The sequence below is a fragment of the Poromitra crassiceps genome (assembly GCF_964638095.1).
Source record: "Poromitra crassiceps genome assembly, contig: HAP1_SCAFFOLD_572, whole genome shotgun sequence".
Taxonomy (NCBI): Eukaryota; Metazoa; Chordata; class Actinopteri; order Beryciformes; family Melamphaidae; genus Poromitra; species Poromitra crassiceps.
The window spans coordinates 43,139-63,583 of NW_028151836.1; the positions used below are offsets into that span (position 1 = coordinate 43,139).

Sequence of the window (20,445 nt, forward strand, 5' to 3'; positions counted from 1 at the left end):
TTGATCTTATGGTGTCTTTTTGTCCATACGGGGCTTAAAATGGCGTCTGCCTCGGCCCTCGAGAGGTCAGTCTGGTACGCACAGCCACATCACCTGTGGACAGTTGATATTAGTGTCTGTCTCATTTTGCTTTGCTTTGTCACTTTTGTCCTGTCTCGTGTTTATGGGACCCCTTTGATCACGTGAGGACGGTCCTGGATCGCCTCACGCAGGATGCTTCTGGAGGCCACATCAGCTAAAGCCTCCAACCTATAGTAGCAGACTCCAAACTAATTCAACCCTACTCCTCCTACTACATTAAGAATTTGATCGATCAATCTATGTTAACCGATTAATCGACAATGTAGGCAAAATGTAACTTTCACTGCTCATACAGAGGAAGAAGAAAGCCAAGCTAGCAGACACAAAGTCCAGGGTGGAGAATTACACCCAAAAAGACAACAGTCATCATTGTAAACATTGTAATACAATGTTGAAATATCTCACGCCCACAATAGTCCATGGGCCAAGGCTGAAATTTTGACATATCGGTACCACCTGAGGTGACCGCACGATTTTGTTATTTTTGTCTTCCTACATGTCTCTAGTTTATATTTTGGTATGATAACCCTTCCGATTTGGTAGCTTAAAGGCCGTTTCTCACTGGTGCGGTGCGGAATGCGTTGCGAAATGCGATGCGATATTTCGTGCGGATTTTCCGCAGTGCAAACTATACACACAGGTGCGGGTGCGAATTATTCGCATTCCCACGTTAATTTTCCGTCTGCGGAAAAACAGTGAGCAGAGACCACGATGGAGTCAAGCAGTAGTAGTAGCAGTGATGATGACCTGCTCTTCATTTTGCTGAGAAAACAAACGAGAAAGAGGAAAAGAAGGTTCTGGGTTCACCCAATTTTAGAGAGGCGCACAGAACATGGCGAGTTTCATCAGCTGGTCCAGGAGCTGCGCCTGTATCACAGTCGCTTCAGGCAGTATTTCAGAATGGGAGTTGAGCAATTTGAAGCTCTGTTGGGGATGATAGCCCCTCACATAATGAGGAAACACACAAACTACCGCAAACCTATCGACTGGCAGTGTGTTTGAGGTGAGCATTTTCATGTAATTTATTTTGTTTACCGTATTTTGCTTTAAAAAAAATCACGATATACGAGGGATCAGTGTTTGTAAACAAACGAGGAAACTGGGGGGGACGTTCACGCTAGGAAGGCAGATAGCCTGTAACGTTACAGTAGGCTATGAACACAAATTGAATCATCACCATGCCAAACAGCAGCGCAGCTCCATACTACAATGTGACGTCAGTTGTAAATAAAGGATTTCATTGGTCAAACGTATCTTGCCGCATCCGAAAATCCGCCGAAGTCAAAGTCCGTGCGGAAAAATAAACCCCCGCACGAATGTTCCGCCTCGGTGTGCAAGGTTCAATTGCAACTCATTAAAACATTTTGTTGCAAATCTCCGTGCCGAATATTCGCACGAAAATCCGCACCGGTGTGAAACGGCCTTTAGGATAGTTATCACTCTGTAAACAAACCTACCCCCAAAAAATGACAAAACCCTGATTTCATCATATCTCTGAACCACACATGATAACGCAGAAAATGTGATGTCTACCCCTATGTTTTCATGGTCAGGGATTACAATGACACTCTATACAACATCATAAACTGTTCACATGAATAGTTAATGGTGAATTCAGTGATGTTTTGGTGAATTCAGTGGTGTTTTGAGAAAGATACAATGCAATTAGTCCATGGGCCAATGGTGAAATCGGTACCACCTAAGGGGACCGCGCACTTTTTGTATTTTTGTCTTCCTACATGTCTCTAGTTTATATTTTGGTATGATAACCCTGCCAATCTGGTAGCTTATTGATAGTTATCACTCTGTAAAAAACCTTCTCCATAAAAATGACAAAACCCTGATTTCTGTGTATTAGTCCAGATGATATGTGAAAATCATGTTCACTTTTTCATAAAAGCATGAAACTTGGTACGCATATAGTTTGGGGCCCCGTAAATCTTCAGAAATTGAGCCATCACAAAAATGCTTCGTGGTGGCCATTTTAATTCCGCCATAAGTGAATTATGTAGTTTGCATCATATCTCCTGAATCACACATGATAACACAGAAAAGGTGATGGCTACCATATAGAACATCATAAACTGTTAAAGTAACTAATCAATGGTGAATTTAATGACGTGAGAAGGAAATCACAGTTTCTGATAACTGATGCTATAACCTCAATTCCATGACCACTCTCTGGCTAACATTTTTTGATGAGTAATTTGGGTCAGGGTTACTTCTATGGGCCTTTTGTTAAAATAGCCCCCAGGCCCCTCCCAAACATCCTGCGACTTTCTGCCAGACGGCCAAATCCAAGATGGGGTTTACCATTTTTAGAGTAAGGACGGAGATTAACAATGGTGAATTATAGCTATTTTAATTGCAAATTCATGCCTACCAAACATGGTTTAGTATTGACAATTATTGTGTTTTGAGGGTAATTTCATAATTATGTTAGTCTCGCTGGCCAGCCTCCCCTCCCTACCGGGAGAGGATAGCATCAGTTATCAGATACTGTCATTTCCTTCTCACAACGTCATCAAATTCACAATTGATTAGTCACTTTAACACTTTATGATGTTCTATGGTATCATTGTAATCCTTGACCATGAAAACGTTGGGATAGACATCTCCTTTTCAGTGTTAGCATGTGTGGTTCAGGAGATATGATGCAAACTATGCTTATGGCAGAATTAAAATGGCCGCCACAAGGCATTTTTGTGATGGCTCAATTTCTGAAACTGTACAGGGCCCCAAACTATAAGCGTACCAAGTTTCATGCTTTTACGAAAAAGGGAACATCATTTTCACATATCATCTGGACTAATACACAGAAATCAGGGTTTTGTCATTTATATGGGGGTAGGTTTGTTTACAGAGTGATAACTATCCTTAAGCTACCAAATGGGCAGGGTTATCATACCAAAATATAAACTACAGACATGTAGGAAGACAAAAATAACAAAATCGTGCGGTCACCTCAGGTGGTACCGATTTTTGCCTTGGCCCATGGACTATCTAGGACCAAATAGAAATGGAACTGTGTCACATGATCTTGCATGCAAGGTCAGTGTTTGTTACATGTATGCTAAAGACACGTCTGCTGCAATATCCCACTGATCCCTTCCTCATGTTGGTGTTCATCACACAAGCCAAGGTCACTGTGGGTTTCCTTTCTTACACTAGCAGCTTCAAATATATCTTGGTATAAACAGTGAAGTCTAAATGTAACAGAGGTATTCGTCATTGCAAAATGGCGCCATCTACTGCATACAGTAGATCTAACACCTATTTTCAGCATCCCAATGCTGCATCTGACCGTAATTGCCACGATGCAGTGGCATGGTGGTCTGCAACAGCATTGGGGTCAATTCAATCAATCAATCAATCAATTCCAATGAAACATTGGAAGTGAATTGGAATTTCAGGAAGTTTAGTGAAATTAATATTTTTTTTCTTGCCGGATATCTGAGATTATACTGAATATCATGCAATGTTAAAACATTTATCAAGTATTTAACAAGTATCAGCTAGTCAGATACACTAACTTAATTAGGTACAGTGTTCTTGAAGCGGGGCGCAGCGTCGAACGAGATCCGGCACCCAGAGCAGCAGCATCACCAGCTTTTTCTCTCTAAGTCCTGGGGGTCAACAACTAAACAAAAAAACGTAATTTAGCCACCTAAAACAACGCCCACCTAAACAAATCGATATCCGTGTACATGCACGCTCTATTTTGACAATTTTCAGCGCTTTACTTTTCCGCAAAACAGCAGTTTCATTCGGCACTGCTTTTTCTCCCAACCGTACAACTACCGTATTCCTCCGCTAAAAGCCTGCACAGAGCACAGAGCCGCGGTTTACAAAACAGGAAGGCTTAGAAGAGAGATAAAACACTGACTTACTTTAGAGACAACAAGTCACCTGGCCTCTCTGGTCTGGGACGTTTTCCACAATTTATCCTGGGAATGGTGAAAAAGGTCTGCAGCCAGGGCACCCAGGCATTTAGACAGGAGGCGCATCTCTCTGCCTGTTCACTTCACTCTCTGCAAAAGTTCCTCTTCTGTATTCTCTCTGGTTCATAATTGTATCCTCTTGTCACCAAGGTGAATTGCATATCATCCTCGCTATCAAAATCACTCATAAGACAAGCTAGGAAGATCATTGCTGACCCCTCTCATGTCTTGTATTCAGAATACGAACTGCTTCCATCTGGCAGGCGTTACAGAGTCCCAATCAAGAACAAAAAAAGACACCTCAACAGATACAAATACTCTTTCATCCCCATATCAGTCAGTCTCCTAAACTCAGGTCATAGGTAATGTATTGTTGATTGTACTGTAAATTATTGATGTTTGCACTTTGGTTGTGTGTTTGCACATGTCGGCACTGGTGTGCTATGCACTATTGTTTTTTGTTGTTGTTTTTGTTATGGCACTGTGTACCTATGTGGCAGCCTGTATGTCCAAGACAAATTTCCCTCGGGACAAATTAAAATAATCTTGAAATCTTGAAATAATCTTGAATCTTATTAGGCAAATCCTTCAACTAGGCAACACCACGAGACAGACTGAACAGGACTCCCTCGTATGATATGAGATGATCTTTGCGGTTGGTGTAAACTTAGAGGCCATCTGATGAAGCGCATCACCTCACACCTCCTGACAGACTGAGCTGAATCAGTTGTACACCGGGGCAGATAACCCGCAAAGAAGTTGTGTAAACGGGTGAATCATGGAAGTTGGAAACCCTCATTAGTGTTATGCTTGCCCCTGTCTTTACCCTGCCTTTTTGACACAAAATGGCCCCCGTGAAAAGGGTGTATTGGAGCAAACGAGTCAGAGAGATAACATTAGCGTCCCTTACTTAGCCTCTCAGCTGTAATAAACCTTTGCGAGTGACTGTGTATGTAGCCTGCCTGCATGTATGTGTTTACGTCACGGGTGACGGGTCGGGCTCTTATATTAACGCGGCTAACAGCTAACGGCTAACGATGTGACAACACAGTCTGTTGAGTGGGGAACAGAACAGACAAGATGGTGTCCCAGTACCTGGACAAAGACAGTGAAGAAGATGACGGTGATGATGGCGGTGAGGAACATGTCTCTCATGGGGAAATGGTCCTTGTCCAGCAGGTAGCACAGGGAGAAGGCGATGGCTCCTCGCAGGCCACCGTAGGCTATAATGAACTGGTCCTTGGTGGTCAGCTTGACGATGTGGAACTTGTTGATAACGTAGACCAGAGCAACCACACCTGGGAAGGACAATGTCATGAGAAACTGGGTTTGAGTGTGTGTGTAACAGATTTGGGTCAAATACTGTAATATTTGCTATTTTTTTTGCCTATTTAGTTGCCAGAGTTGACCATTTAGGGCCATAGAATGGGGCTGTATCATAAAACTTACTGGCAGGTTTAGAGTAACGTTAGGGGCAGATACCGTCACGGTAGGGTGCTTCAAAATGCGAAATATTGGGAAGCGATTTGCAAATTTTGCATGACCCGTTTTCTCCATTCTTCCACCCATTTTGGTCACGGTCTATTGTAAAAATGAACGTTAACTAATGAAAATTATCATTTTGAAAAAGAGAAGATGACCATACACGTCACATAAACGTTTTAGCAGGTGCTGGAGTGTAGCAGAGATAAAGTAGCCTAAAGAGAAGGCTGCTGCCACCAATGCTCCTATATATTTATCTTACAGAGCATTGATAGGTCTTCATCAGGTGATGATCACCACTGACCAATTCATAATCTCAGTCAGTGACATCATAAACATTTGGTTTACCATGCCCAACATCATCTGCCATTCTAACATGTCTCTGCTGCCCATTGACAGATACAGACTCAGAGGCAGACTGTTGCATATGTCAAGCTTAATTAACATGTTGGTTGTGATTGGCTGTGATCACCTGTGTTGCAGCTGACTAATAACTAATGTGGATCCATCATGGTATTCACAATCATAATTCATAATTTTATGAATCGGGGTAAATTACCGTGGTGCAGATTTTGCGTGCTGCTGTTCTGTCACTGCAGAGTTTTATGAATTAGCCCTAATAAAAGTCAAATGACTTTTCTCTCTGATTGTGTGTTTTAATAAGCTACTCTATGTGAGATGGCTCCGTAGGCACTGAAGTGACCACAAACCCACTGACCGCTACAACTTAAAAACGGTTTTCCATCACAAGCTCTCCCATCACATGATGTGTGTGGCAGTATCTTGTGATGAGCTCGTGACTCTTGGCAACAACCAATGAAGTCACAGACAGACAGTATATCATCAAAAAAATCACTACAAGAGTGACGGTAGCAGCACGCCAAAAATTGAGATGCAAGACTTCAGATTTCCACTTTCTTTTTTTATTGAGGGTCAACGCGTTTCGGCATATGTGCCTTCATCAGAGCATGCTCTGCTCTGATGAAGGCACATATGCCGAAACGCGTTTAAATGCAAATTAAAACACCCTGGCCTTTTTATCTCTCTTATTCTTTTGAGCGGAGTGGAGCGGTGAGTGCGAGCGGGTGAAATCTGTATCGAGCGGGGAGCGGTCTGGAGCAGCCGTGAGCGCTGGAGCGGGTGGAAAGGACCGCTCTGGGAGCGAGGAGCGGTAATTATCACCGCTCCGCTACCCTAACCCTCTGGTGTATATATATGTATATATATATATATATATATATATATATATATATATATATGCTCTGCTCATTGCTTAACATATTATGTACAGTACTTGCTCTATAGTGAACTTTGTGACAAACGTGTTTCATAAGAAGCTATTCACTTGACTTGTGCATAGATTATCAACGGCAGTCCACCATGACATCATGTTTCCGTTTGAATGTATATCTTAACACACCCCCGCCTGCCATCACATATACGTTCAGAACGTTTGGAAAGCACTACAGTAGAGCTGACCTATGACCCGTGCCACCAGACACAGGATGACAGTGACCGTGACGAAGGTCCAGTTCCAGGAGTGCTGTCCGTCCACCGTGGCCACGCCCAGGAAGTTGAAGATGAGCGTCTCGCTGACGCTGCTCCACATCTTCAGGAAGTACTTGATGGTGGTGTGGGACTTGTGGGATATCTTGGCCTCCACGTAGGGTCGCATCACTGCCCCGCATGCTATCAACCTGTAAGGACAAGGGACAAGATGCTAATGCCTTTTGCATCAGTTGAATGGATAATAAAGTGAGTGAACATTTGATTGTTTTATGAGATTTGAATAGTTTCCTAACTCCTCAGAAAATGTTCGCTCTTCTTTCTGAATCTAGCTTTGATGGTCTTAGTATAAAAGCAAACATTATCAAATCACTGATTATTGCTTCTGAGAATAATATGGGAACAGCAGTGTTTCCCCTAGAAAAATTTCAGGCCTGGAGGGATTTCGAAATGTACCCCGACCGCAACGATGGGGGCCCTCACTGGCAACACTAAACTTTTAGCTAACCTGTTCGCATCCATGTACGCAATGGCATCCCAAGTATCATCATACTATTATGGGATGCGATGCGAACAGTTGTATTATGGGATGTGCGTTTCCCAGGCAACGACACACGTTGACACGTTTTGGAACAGCGCTGCACGCTGGCACAATGCTCCTAAAAGCAAAATGCTTATTGTTTTTAATGATTTGGCATCTTCTATTACTGTCAACACTGTCAACACCAGCATTGTTGTATTGTAATAATATGCCATAAAGGTTTATTGAAATTTTGGGGAAAGCAGGAAAAAAAATCAATCTTTTTTCTGGCCTGGCGGGGGCGCCGTTGGCCTGGAACACACTGGAACAGGCAATCTGAACAAAATAGCATTTTCAACTCTTCTCCAGCAACAAAGGGGAACAGTGATGTCAGAGGTTACTGCATAACAAATTGCTCCAATTTCCAGCCTAAGTTCCATTCTGATCAGAAAACACACACGACAGCCAGAGAGAGACGTCCCCATCCCAGTCTGGTAACCACTTCTACTATCATGTCAAAGATGCATTCTGATCAGGAAAACACACACGACAGCCAGAGAGAGACGTCCCCATCCCAGTCTGGTAACCACTTCTCCATCATGTCAAAGATGCATTCTGATCAGAAAACACACACGACAGCCAGAGAGAGACGTCCCCATCCCAGTCTGGTAACCACTTCTACTATCATGTCAAAGATGCATTCTGATCAGAAAACACACACGACAGCCAGAGAGAGACGTCCCCATCCCAGTCTGGTAACCACTTCTACTATCATGTCAAAGATGCATTCTGATCAGAAAACACACACGACAGCCAGAGAGAGACGTCCCCATCCCAGTCTGGTAACCACTTCTCCATCATGTCAAAGATGCATTCTGATCAGAAAACACACACGACAGCCAGAGAGAGACGTCCCCATCCCAGTCTGGTAACCACTTCTCCATCATGTCAAAGATGCATTCTGATCAGAAAACACACACGACAGCCAGAGAGAGACGTCCCCATCCCAGTCTGGTAACCACTTCTACTATCATGTCAAAGATGCATTCTGATCAGGAAAACACACACGACAGCCAGAGAGAGACGTCCCCATCCCAGTCTGGTAACCACTTCTACTATCATGTCAAAGATGCATTCTGATCAGGAAAACACACACGACAGCCAGAGAGAGATGTCCCCATCCCAGTCTGGTAACCACTTCTCCATCATGTCAAAGATACATTCTGATCAGGAAAACACACACGACAGCCAGAGAGAGATGTCCCCACCCCAGTCTGGTAACCACTTCTACTATCATGTCAAAGATACATTCTGATCAGGAAAACACACACGACAGCCAGAGAGAGATGTCCCCACCCCAGTCTGGTAACCACTTCTACTATCATGTCAAAGATGCAGAGGCCGAAAAACTAATGTCATCCAAGTTGCATAAGGCACTACAGCTGCTCATCATTCCACCTCTACAGCAATATTGGATTGCCTCAGGAGGTCCCTGAAGACCATCAAGGACACAAACCACCCCCACATGTGAACCACATGTTCTCCCTGTTACCCTCAGGGAGGAGATACACTGTCCCAAAAGCACGCACAAATCGCTTGAGGGACAGTTTCTTCCCGCAGGCCACGAGACTCCTTAACATACACAAATAAACTCCCAACAATCATGTAGTAGCTGTACTGCAGCTGCTACCATTACGTATGTTTAATTCTAATTAGGTCTATGCTATTTGCACCTGTGCAAACAGAATGTTTAATTATTAAACATTATTATAATTATGTTTAAATTATGTCTATACTATTTGCACCTATGTGCAGTGAATATGTCACTGTTTTTTGGCTTGTTTTATTGCTTGTTGTGTCTCTTGTTGTTTTTGCACTCATATGCCCTGCTATTTTGCACTATGTTGTAACGGAGTCTACAGCACAAGAATTTCACACGTGATACTTGTACTACGGACTGGAGTGACAATACAAATCTTGAATCTTGAATCTTGGATTGGCTATAAGGGCATGAGGGAGGGGTGAGAAAAGGAATTGACACTGGGAAGCTGTTTCATGACTCTTATATCAGGGGCTCAGGGGCTCCTGGCCTTTCAACAGACTGTCCTTGACTGAGCGTCTCCGAGGTGCTCTTTTAAGAGAGGCATTAAATAGACCAATGGCCACAGGCAGGAATGATTTCCTGTGCCTCTCCGTATTGCATCTAGGTGGAATCAGTCTCTCACTGAACGTACTCCTGTGTTTGACTAGCACGCCGTGGAGTGGGTGTGAGTCGTTGCTCATGATGGAGCGTAGCCTGGACAACGTTCTCTTCTCTGACACCGCAGTCAGAGAGCCCAGATCCAGCCCCACAATGTCCCTGGCCTTACGGATCAGTTTGTTGAGTCTGTTGGCGTCCGCTGCCTTCAGCCTGCTGCCCCAGCACACAATAGCATACAGTGCTTCCCCACCTGGTTCTACAAGTCCTGGATCTCCCGCTGATGTTTCTCATCCTTGATTTTGGAGATGAGCTCTTGGGTCAGCATCCACTCCTTCGCCCCCTGCTCACTGCAGAGGTCAAAGTAGTGGATTCTCTCCTCCTTCAGGCGTGTTGTCAACCTAAAAGAGACAGGCGAGCAGTGAAACTGTGGGTCAGGCAATTTATACATGAATGAATAAAAACAGCTTCATCAGAAGTCCTGTCGTTTTTTCTGAGTCACAAATGAGAAATGGTCTCTTGTCGTACAACCAGCACTCATGAAAAGAAATGAAAAAAGAAGAGAGACTCACATTCCCTTCAAGTGTTTTGAGTCCTTAGGTGCTTACCTGTTGATCTCTAGCTCCTGTTCCTCACGCTGTCCTTTCAGCTTCTCCAGACTGCGTTTCAACTGGATGTTCTCAGTCTGTATAGATAGATGGTTACAGAGTGAGATGAGAAACAGTAAATGTACAGTATGAAATAGGCCACGCCCATTGCTCTGGAGATGCTGGATGAATGCGTGATGCTGACACAAGGTGAGTGATGACTGCACAAGTGTGATTTAAGCTGTGGTGATGGGGGCTTTATATAGTACCAGGAGAAGGGTATTTATGATGTCATAACTGATGTCATTTATGATGTCATAACTGATGTCATTTGGGAGAAGGGCATTTATGATGTCATAACTGATGTCATTTATGATGTCATTTGGGACGTCATGGAGAAGGTGACGTCGGAGATGGTGACGTCATTTAGTGACGTCATTTGGGCTGAGGGTTATGACAGCATGGGGTGCTCTATTAATGCCTTATTTGGTCTTCCATGATTGAACTACAGTCTGCGACTACACTTCAATCATGAGAGACTCGTAATATGATTTTAACAAACTTTATTGAATCAGAATAGACGGTTTGAGTATGGCGTATGACTCCATGATGTGACGCTCCTCTTGCTTATGAGATGATCACGTCCATTTATTACTTATTAATCAGAACACAAATACTGGAATCAAATGTCTCCTGTCTCGGCTGACTTTCAACAATTCTGCTTTTACAGAAAAACATGAAACAAATTGTGTTAACGTCATCTTAGAGGAATCACACAGGAGAATAATGATTAACTGTCATGTTACTGTAACGCTGCTGTTAGAATAATGATTAACTGTCATGTTACTGTAACGCTGCTGTTGAAGAATGATCTCAGGAAAAGCCACGCCGTGTCAATGTGTTGATCTCAGGCAGCGGCGATGGAATCATCGTCCAACTGTCGACCCTGAGGCTGAAAAGCAAACAAAAAACAAACATGCAAATACAAATCCAACCAATCAGCATCTGCCATTTTATTACTCATTAAGATGTGAAATCGACTTTGTTTCTGTGTATGTGTGTGTACATTATGGAGTATGAAAGTGTATACATAGATGGTCCGCAATTAAATTTTTACCAAATGGCCTGCAGTATTAAAGCCCCAATCAATAACCTTTTCACCTTAATATAACAGCTCTTTAGTCATTGATGGTACAGTGAAATGTCACCTCTATTGGTCACACAGCGCCCTCTAAAGGCCTCTCCTGGGACTAAGCAGTTGTGTACCTGGCTGCGTCCCGGAGGCAAGATGCGCGCATGCGCTCTACAGCGGGAGCGTTGTGTTCATGAAAACAAGGAAGTAACTCCTGTGGATTTGCTACGAAAATGACGTTTCACGTAAGAATGGATTATTATTTCATCATGTGGTGAGTACCCGATGTCACAACATGTACATGGAGCTTTCTGGCGCTGTGTTTTGTTGACGTTGAACGGCGATATCGATAACGATGCTATTGCACCCAGAGGACGCTGTTTCCCCAATAGCAAAACTTGGAAAAGTTGCTGAATGGGGCTTTAATTAAACACCAAACCGCGGTGGTACAAAGGCTACTCACCAGGGGGCGCACAGCCTTCTAAGTGTGTGTAATGTATATATTAGAAAGAGGTGTTATGGCTGAAGCCCTGGGTGGGGTTGGTGTGTGTGTGTGTGTGTGTGTGTGCGTGTGTGTGTGCGTGTGTGTGTGTGTACCTTGACAAAGATGCGTTGGGCCAGGAAGTGCCACACTCTTTGTGTGTGTGTGTGTGTGTGTGTGTGTGTGTGTGTGTGTGTGTGTGTGTGTGTACCTTGACAAAGATGCGTTGGGGCAGGAAGCGGCGCAGTGTGTGTGTGTGTGTGTGTGTGTGTGTGTGTGTGTGTGTGTGTGTGTGTGTACCTTGACAAAGATGCGTTGGGGCAGGAAGTGCCACACTCTGTGTGTGTGTGTGTGTGTGTGTGTGTGTGTACCTTGACAAAGATGCGTTGGGGCAGGAAGCGGCGCAGTGTGTGTGGGCTGGCAGTGGGGCAGCGGGGCAGGCTGATGTTCAGCTGGGGGAGGGTTTGATACCCGGCCATCAGAGGGTAATAGTTATACAGCATCTGCTGCTCGGAGCCGGGCAGGATACGCAGACGCACCTGTACACACACACACACACACACACACACACACATAAGTACACACACACAGACACACACACACACGAGAGCACGTCAGCAGGCAGACACACAGTTTAATGCATCTTTCTGTCCATGTATTTATTTGTGACTAAATTACTGCAGGGTGACAACAATCCAGATCCAATTTGAGACCAATTTCGCCCAATTTAGGATGGAAGCAGATTTGGTAACATAATGCTGTCGTCTGTTATGCTGTAGCATAATCGATTCAATGTCAGTTCAAAAGCGGCTTTGGACTTTCTGAAATGTTAAAAAACAGTCCACCATAACTTTGTTTCTCCCTGAAAAGTTTGAAAAACTCAACAGGAATGTCTCTTTCCAGAAATCATATCCTGGTTGCTCAATGTAATCTACATACCTTATAGAGAGCTCCAGGGATGACGTATTTTTGTAGGCTGAATGCGGAAGTCCCGAACTTCCTGGTTCTTCACTGTTTCTGTCTATGGGATTTTTGAATGGGTTTTTGGCGCGATGCTTCAAATAATGTCTGTGGGCAACGCAAGTTTAATCAAACGCGAACCAAGGTTCAGCGGGATAATCTTCACACATGAGGACCACTTTCATGAGTTTTGAAGCGTAACTGCGAGCCCTAGAGGTAAAAAGCTTGTGCTAAGCTAATCCAGAACTACACACTGTCGCATAGGCGTCCACGCATTGATTGCGAGAGAAAGAATTTCCGCGTTCACTCGTGATGACGTATAATATCCGCGTCGACATTGTAGTCTCATTTAGCCGTTTGCTAGCTAGCCACCCTTTTAACGGCACATAAAAGCTTCAAAACTCATAAAAGTGGTCTTCATGTGTGAAGATGATATTACTAAACACTGGTTCGCATTTGATTAAGCCAGCGTTGCCCAGAGAGATTGTTAGAAGCATCGCGCCAAAAACCCATTCAAAACTACCATAGGCGAAAACTGTGAAGAACCAGGGCTGTTAGCATCGATGATTTCCGGACTCGTTCCTGGAGCTCTCTATAGTAAGCAGTTTCATGTAGGAACAATGTTCTTGTTGGGGGCGGCTGTAGCTCAGGAGGTAGAGCGGGTCATCACTAATCGCTTTGGATGAAAGAGGTCGGTGGTTTGATTCCCGGCTCCTCCAGTCTGCATGTCGAAGTGTCCTTGGGCAAGACACTGAACCCCAAATTGCTCCCGTTGGTGTGCCAGCACCCTGCGTGGCAGCCTGCCACCATCGGTGTATGAATGGGTGAATGTACCTACTGACTGTAAAGCGCTTTGGATAAAAGCGCTGTATAAATGCAGGCCATTTACCATTTACCACTTTCAACCAAACTACACCCACTAGCTGCTAGCTAGCTGCTGGTAGCTGCAGTTTCATGTAGGAACTAGCTAGCAGCTAGTGGGTGTAGTTTGGTTGAAAGAAAATAGTTCCGACATTAAACTGCTCATAACAAGGTCTGTGCATTATCTTGAGCAACCGGGTCATGATTTCTGGAAAGAGACGTTGCTGTTGAGTTTTTGAAATGTATTTTGTGTGTGCTTTGAGCACAACAAGCCGAGTGTCATCCAGTTCCATTGTATTGGAGAGAAGGCAGGAATTTCTAGGCCCGATATCTCCAAAACTCAGGCAACTAACACAAAATGATCTATATGGATAAATAGCACTTTTGGATTTTAGGGTGAACTGTCCCTTTAACAGTGGACTGGAGTCTCAGCTCACCTGTTTGAGTCCAGAGAACATGAAGGCATCAGAGGGTTCCACAGCCATCTCCACCTCCTGGACCAGAGACGTTCTGTTCTGGATGTGGTACCGCACCGCCAGAGACTCTCTGACCCGCCCAAACGATGGCAGCTCTTCACACACACAGACACGCATGCACGCACACGCACGCACGCACGCACGCACGCACACACACACACACACACACACACACACACACACACACACACACACACACACACACACACACACAGGCATATGGAAATATGGTTAATATATCAGAATCAGAATCAGAATCACTTTTATTGCCACAGTATGCAAGTTACATACGAGGAATTTGTCTTAGTGTCTGTATGCAGCGTAGCGGTTACATCAATATACAGAGATAAGAAGTAGGAAGATAACTAACGGCAAATGTATCAAGTGTTGAAACGTCTTTTTGTGAGTTTGACTCAATATCTGGCATGTATTTGCAACATTTCTACATAAGCATAACGTGTCATAAATGGCTAGGCAGTAGATAGTATAGTATAGTATAGTATAATATAGTATAATATAGTATAATATAGTATAGTATAGTATAGTATAATCTATAGGCAGTAGGCATACGGACATGGAGTGTAAAAACTATTCATTGCAGCAACATATTATACTGACCAGCATGGACGTATAGAGGGACCGTCTCCAGCATGACATGAGGCAGAGTCACTGTGGTCTGGACCAGAGGACTGTCTGGACCGGACGACTGTCTGTTAACAGAAGGGTACAATAAAGTTCACATGCTATTTTTTAACTGTATCAAACATGTCTCATGGGTCTTTAAAACAAGGTTATCAATTCTGTTGCAAAATAATAAAAAAATTCAAATCCAGCCTCAGTGGGACTTCTCTATGTGCTCTGTCTCTCCCCTCATTAACTATGTGCTCTGTCTCTATGTGCTGCGTGATTTCTAACCCCACATAGTTAGTTAAGTTAAGTTATCCTTTATTTATCCCCTTGGGGAAATTCATCCTCTGCATTTGACCCATCCTCTACTAGGAACCTTCCTAGAACTAGGAGCAGTGGGCAGCCACTGTGCAGCGCCCGGGGACCAACTCCAGTTCTTTTGCCAGTACCTTGGTCAGGGGCACTGACAGGAGTATTAACCCTAACATACATGTCTTTCTTTGGTGAAGGGAGGAAACCGGAGCACCCGGAGAAAACCCACACGGACACGGGGAGAACATGCAAACTCCACACAGAAAGGACCTGGGACGACCGGGGTTCGAACCCGGGACCTTCTTGCTGTGAGGCAACAGTGTTAACCACTGAGCCACCGTGCCGTCCAGATGGGATAAGCAATAACCACGCCCTGTGGCGCTGGGATTGGCCAGGAGCATTGAAGCTTGGGACTAAAGCACCTGGGGTTTTTCATCTTTTAAAATAAAGATGTTTAAAAAACTATTGCTTGTTACATTTTCAGTGCTGTACCTTTTCTCTGGGTAAGAATTGAGCTTGAAATTAACGATATGATACATTATATTATATGAGCTATGAACGTGAACACAAGACCGTTTATATTATTGCATGTTTTTGTAGATTGTGTACATTGTGTAGATTACAATTATTATGCTTATTATTATTATTACTATGCTAAGGAAGGTAGGTGACCATAATTCATTTCAATGTCCGCTCTCGAAATCGCTGTCCGTTCTCAAGAGCTATTCAGTTGGTTCATGAAATCGCTGGGCTGCGTGCCCTCCAGTGTTGCTCCTGGCCAATCCCGGCGCCACAGGGCGTGGTTATTGCTTATCCTATGTGGGGTTAGAAATCAGTGCTCTGTCTCTCCCCTCATTAACTATGTGCTGTTTTGATAAGATGATCTGTTGGGATAGATCCATCTTTGGTGCAGTTGATTGTTTTCTGTATGAACAGAAACATCTGGTATATACTCAAAATGCACCTAACCTGGCTCAGGATCCTGACAGAGTTTTTCATAATAAAAGCTAAATTATTTAAAGCCCCAGGCGTCTCTAGCTTAGAAAATAACATGGCTGGCAGGGAGGAGTTGGCATTAGAGCTGACCTCCAGTTTTAGCCACAGGGGTCCCTTGCCGCCAAAACATTGGCAGCCCAGTAGCAGTGCCTAAACACTGGTAAGGTCAGCCCTCCTTCAGACTTGGGTTTTTGCAAGTGAATTTTTGAAATTCTATGGTTCTTATAGTTCCAGATGTAGGACAGAATTATGGAGCCCAGTTCTTTGAAGAAAGCCGATGTAAGGAAGATGGGAATGTTTTGACAAAGATAGTGGAACCTCTTAACCGAGTTTATACAGCCAAGCATGGACAAAGGGAGGATATATTATGGTCTATCTCTTGATACATGATCTAGAAATGTGTTTTGTGCATTTTCATGTGCATACAGTATGTACAGTATGTGTGAGTGTGTGTGTACCTCCTCCATGATATCAAGTACTGTCCTGTAGCCACAGTGTTGTTGCCGTTGGTGACCGGTGGACACTGGAGACAGAAACACTCGCTGGCACACTCGCCTGTCTGTAGAACCACTGCACGCGCACACACACACACACGCACACGCGCACACACACACACGCACACACACACACACACACACACACACACACACACACACACACACACCGAGACGATAATTATTGGAAAATAATCTGTGACAGGGTGATCAGGCACTGACGTGAACCCCAGCCTTAATAATATACCTAAAGATCATATAGTGTGCCCCGACATCAACAAAATCTAGGTAGTTTTGCAATGAAGCATATATATATATATATATATATATATATATATATATATATATATATATATACACACACACACACACATAGATTATAGATTAATTACACACAAAGTGAAATATTTCTAGCCTTGATTCGTTTCATTTTTCATAATTTTGGCCTACAGCTCCACAAAACCCCCAAAACAGTATTTCAAGAAATTAGAATAGTGTGAAGAAAATCAACAGTTACTTCTCAGTTATGACTGATTCCAGCCTCAGTCCACTCCCTCTGAATCTCCGCCAAATTTTTTAATCGTCTTTGCTTGACAATCCGCTGAAGCTCACGGTCATCCATGGTATTTCCATGATATTCAAATTTTTTGGAACGGTTCTGTGTATATATATATATGTGTGTGTGTGTGTGTGTGTGTGTGTGTGTGTGTGTGTGTGTGCATTTTTTAATCCTTGTTTCCCCCCACCCCGTTTTAATTCTGCCGCTGCTCCTTTGCATAGAAAATGAGTCAGTTGAGGTGGTTGGGGCATCTGGTAAGGATCCCTCCTGGAGGCACGTCCAGCTTGGAGGAGACCACGGGGCAGAGCGAGGGGCTAGGTGGAGAGATTATATCTCCACGCTGGCCTGGGAACGACTCGGGATCCCCCAGTCAGAGCTGGCTAATGTGGCCAGGGAAAGGCAAGTCTGGGGTCCCCTGCTGGTCCCCTGCTGGAACTGCTACCTCCGCGACTCGACCCCGGATAAGCGGTTGAAGATGGATGGATAGATGGATGTTTTATTCTTATTCGTTAGTGTGTTGCTTTTGATTCTTTGTATTTGATTTCATTTTCTTTGTATGTCTGTCATGTAGCATGTGTTGTTGTCTTGGACCGCAGGAAGACTAGCTGTCGTCTAGGCGTCAGCTAATGGGGATCATTATAAATAAATGAAGAAATAAATTATATATATATATATATATATAAGATATATAAAATAAACAGATACCTTGTTGTAGCTGTGAGTGGAGCTGGGGGGTGCTGCTCGTCATGGTAACCAGCTGCAGAGAGGAGGCGGCCAGCAGGAGGGGCCAAGGAGACGACGACAGCAGGTCGCTCATCAACAGGAAGGGGATGTCCACTGCTACCCGCTCCAACGGCTCAAACTTCAAAGATACAAGCAGATATACCGTAATCATAATAATTTAATTCATTAAATCAGTCATCAAGACAGAAGTGATCCCTGCCATCACCCAATCCAATGACTCACCCTGTAAACTAGGGCATTCACACCCAGTCATCGACTACTCCCAAAAGGTAGTTGACTAGTCACAGGTGACCCAATAGAAATGACAAATTCTCATCATAAACAGCCAGTAAAGGGTTAACTAATGTAGGCTGGACCAACCTGGGAAAATGTGAAATAGCAGTGTCCTGATTGGCTCTGAGAGGCTGTTTATAAATGAGCCACTTGTCTGAGCTAGGGCGTGTACCACGAATGGAGATCAACAGATCCAGGATCTGTCCCCTTGATCTGGTTTGACTAAAAAGCTAGCTAAAAGATACCACGAAGGAGGTTATCAGCTGGGTCTGTCAATTTAGGATTTCCCTAACCAGCTCTGAGCTCGTGCACATGAAAATGCGCGTGCACAGGAGCTCGTGCCCACGAAAGAGGCGTGGTTTATAAGAACTAGCCAATCACAATGCAATATGGACAGCGCCAGACACGCCTATTTCCACATTAATTCAAAGCGCACATCAAAGTGTATTAATTATAGCGGAGCTTTACTGTATGTCAGAATCAAAAATCCGTGTTGGATATTAGTCTGTTACTGAAGGACTGTCTAACGTTACCACTTTTATTCACATGAGTCATTTAATTTCTTTGAACAGCAGTTTCTGCCTCCACGAGCCTATAGTAGTTTATAAACTCAATAAAACCTGCATGTCTTGTTTGCGAGTGGAAGTAATGTGTAATCTCAGTCTAAATTTCCAAAATCTGTAGGCCTATTTATTTAAAATCTAAAAGAAACATAGGATAAATGAATAATGATCTCTTATCACTCATGATGTGTTTGTGCTGTTTATTGACACTGATTGGCTAAACATTAGTCCCCTACGCTGATAGACTAATCCTTTTTTCACCCCAAGAAATCCCTGTTGCATAGCATGATGCTAAAGCAGAAGCAGCCACAACTCAACTCAGTGGAGTGGGCGGATTGGAAGGTCTGGACCCAGGCAACCACTAGATGGCAGAAGGGTACTTTAAAACAACAGCTTGAGTTTCTTCACCTGCAAAAAGCCACTGTCTTTTTTTTGGCAGTTTGAGTTATTATTATTACTGCATAAGTTATTACCTCTGGCAAACGAGTACTTTAAGGAGTAGTTTAAATTGAAAGTCAAATCGAATCCTGACACACCTAGTGTGAATACATGGTAACACAAGCAATCGCTTTCTCATCTGAGACTAGGGATGAAATGATTACCAGTTTAATGATAAACCGTGTTACCGTGATTACAGTGCTTTGAAAAACATGGTGAATCTGGAGTTTTCAATATAAAACTTATAACTTATTATTATTGAGCGTATTATCAGTACTTTTTGAACATTTTCAGCACATTTTAACAACTAGGCATCTGGCACACTCAATTCCTAGTCGCTATTCCCGCCCTGCAGCTGGCATACGCAGCTCGGCTGCTGCGTGGCCTCGCCCTGCAGCTTGCATAATGAAGCTTGGCTGCTGCGTGGCCTCGCCTCCTCTATTGGCGTGCGTGGGTGTGTTGCTCACAAAATGTTATTGTCCTTAAGTTTACATGTGTGTGTGTGTGTGCCCCTTAATTTTACATGTGTGTGTGAGTGTGCGTGTGTGCGTGCCCCAGCAAGTAGAGCTGTGCATCTTCACTGATCTCATGATTCGATACGATTATACAAGTCTACGATTCGATTCGATTCGATTATACGATGCATCTTAAATCGATGCATCACTGAGGACCGCAATGGAAATAAGCCGCAAGGCCTTATTGTGTTTTTATCCTCGGTGAAAGGTCTGTGACTTTTTTCACCAAATAAATCAATCAATCAATCAAAAAACTTTTTCCGCAATACATGATTTATTTTTTCTCACTTTCTTTTTTCTCACTGTGTGGCTACTTTTAAAATAAAAGTGCATTTGGAATTGCATTGTATTATGATCCATAATTAAAATAAACAACTGCATGTACTTACATTCTATTTTATTTCATTATAAAAAATAAATAAATAAATAAATAATCGATTTTTGATATTTGTTAATCGATTCAGAATCGTCCTATTAAGCATCGCGATGCATCTCTGAATCGATTATTTTCGGCAGCTCTACCAGCAAGTGGGCAATGTCTGTTTGTTTGTTTACATTTTTGTCCCACTGATATCATAGGAGGCATTGTGACATCACTGATGTCATCAGTGACGTCATAAGACTGATGATGTCATCAGTGATGTCATAAGATGATTTTGCTCTTATGACATCACTGATGACATCATCAGTCTTATGACAC

General features: G+C 43.4%; 2 protein-coding genes across 2 annotated transcripts in view; both read right to left on the reverse strand.

The window, feature by feature from the left end:
* Positions 1-10,456, reverse strand: part of LOC310771376 (sodium/hydrogen exchanger 1-like) — a 30,306-nt gene extending 19,850 nt beyond the window's left edge. The window contains exons 1-4 of the mRNA XM_083664002.1: positions 10,336-10,456; positions 9,981-10,128; positions 6,984-7,201; positions 5,118-5,320 (exon numbers count right to left, since the gene is read on the reverse strand). Coding sequence (XP_083520128.1) covers positions 5,118-5,320; positions 6,984-7,201; positions 9,981-10,021 — 462 coding nt within the window. The 5' untranslated portion in view covers positions 10,022-10,128; positions 10,336-10,456. The remainder of the gene's footprint in view (positions 1-5,117; positions 5,321-6,983; positions 7,202-9,980; positions 10,129-10,335) is intronic.
* Positions 10,457-10,962: 506 nt separating this feature from the next.
* Positions 10,963-20,445, reverse strand: part of LOC310771375 (trafficking protein particle complex subunit 11-like) — a gene marked incomplete at its 5' end in the record, with an annotated part of 48,884 nt that continues 39,401 nt past the window's right edge. Inside the window, 6 exons of the mRNA XM_083664000.1 lie at positions 10,963-11,266; positions 12,299-12,466; positions 14,186-14,319; positions 14,843-14,934; positions 16,618-16,729; positions 17,918-18,074. Of these exons, the coding sequence (XP_083520126.1) occupies positions 11,222-11,266; positions 12,299-12,466; positions 14,186-14,319; positions 14,843-14,934; positions 16,618-16,729; positions 17,918-18,074 (708 nt within the window). The remainder of the gene's footprint in view (positions 11,267-12,298; positions 12,467-14,185; positions 14,320-14,842; positions 14,935-16,617; positions 16,730-17,917; positions 18,075-20,445) is intronic.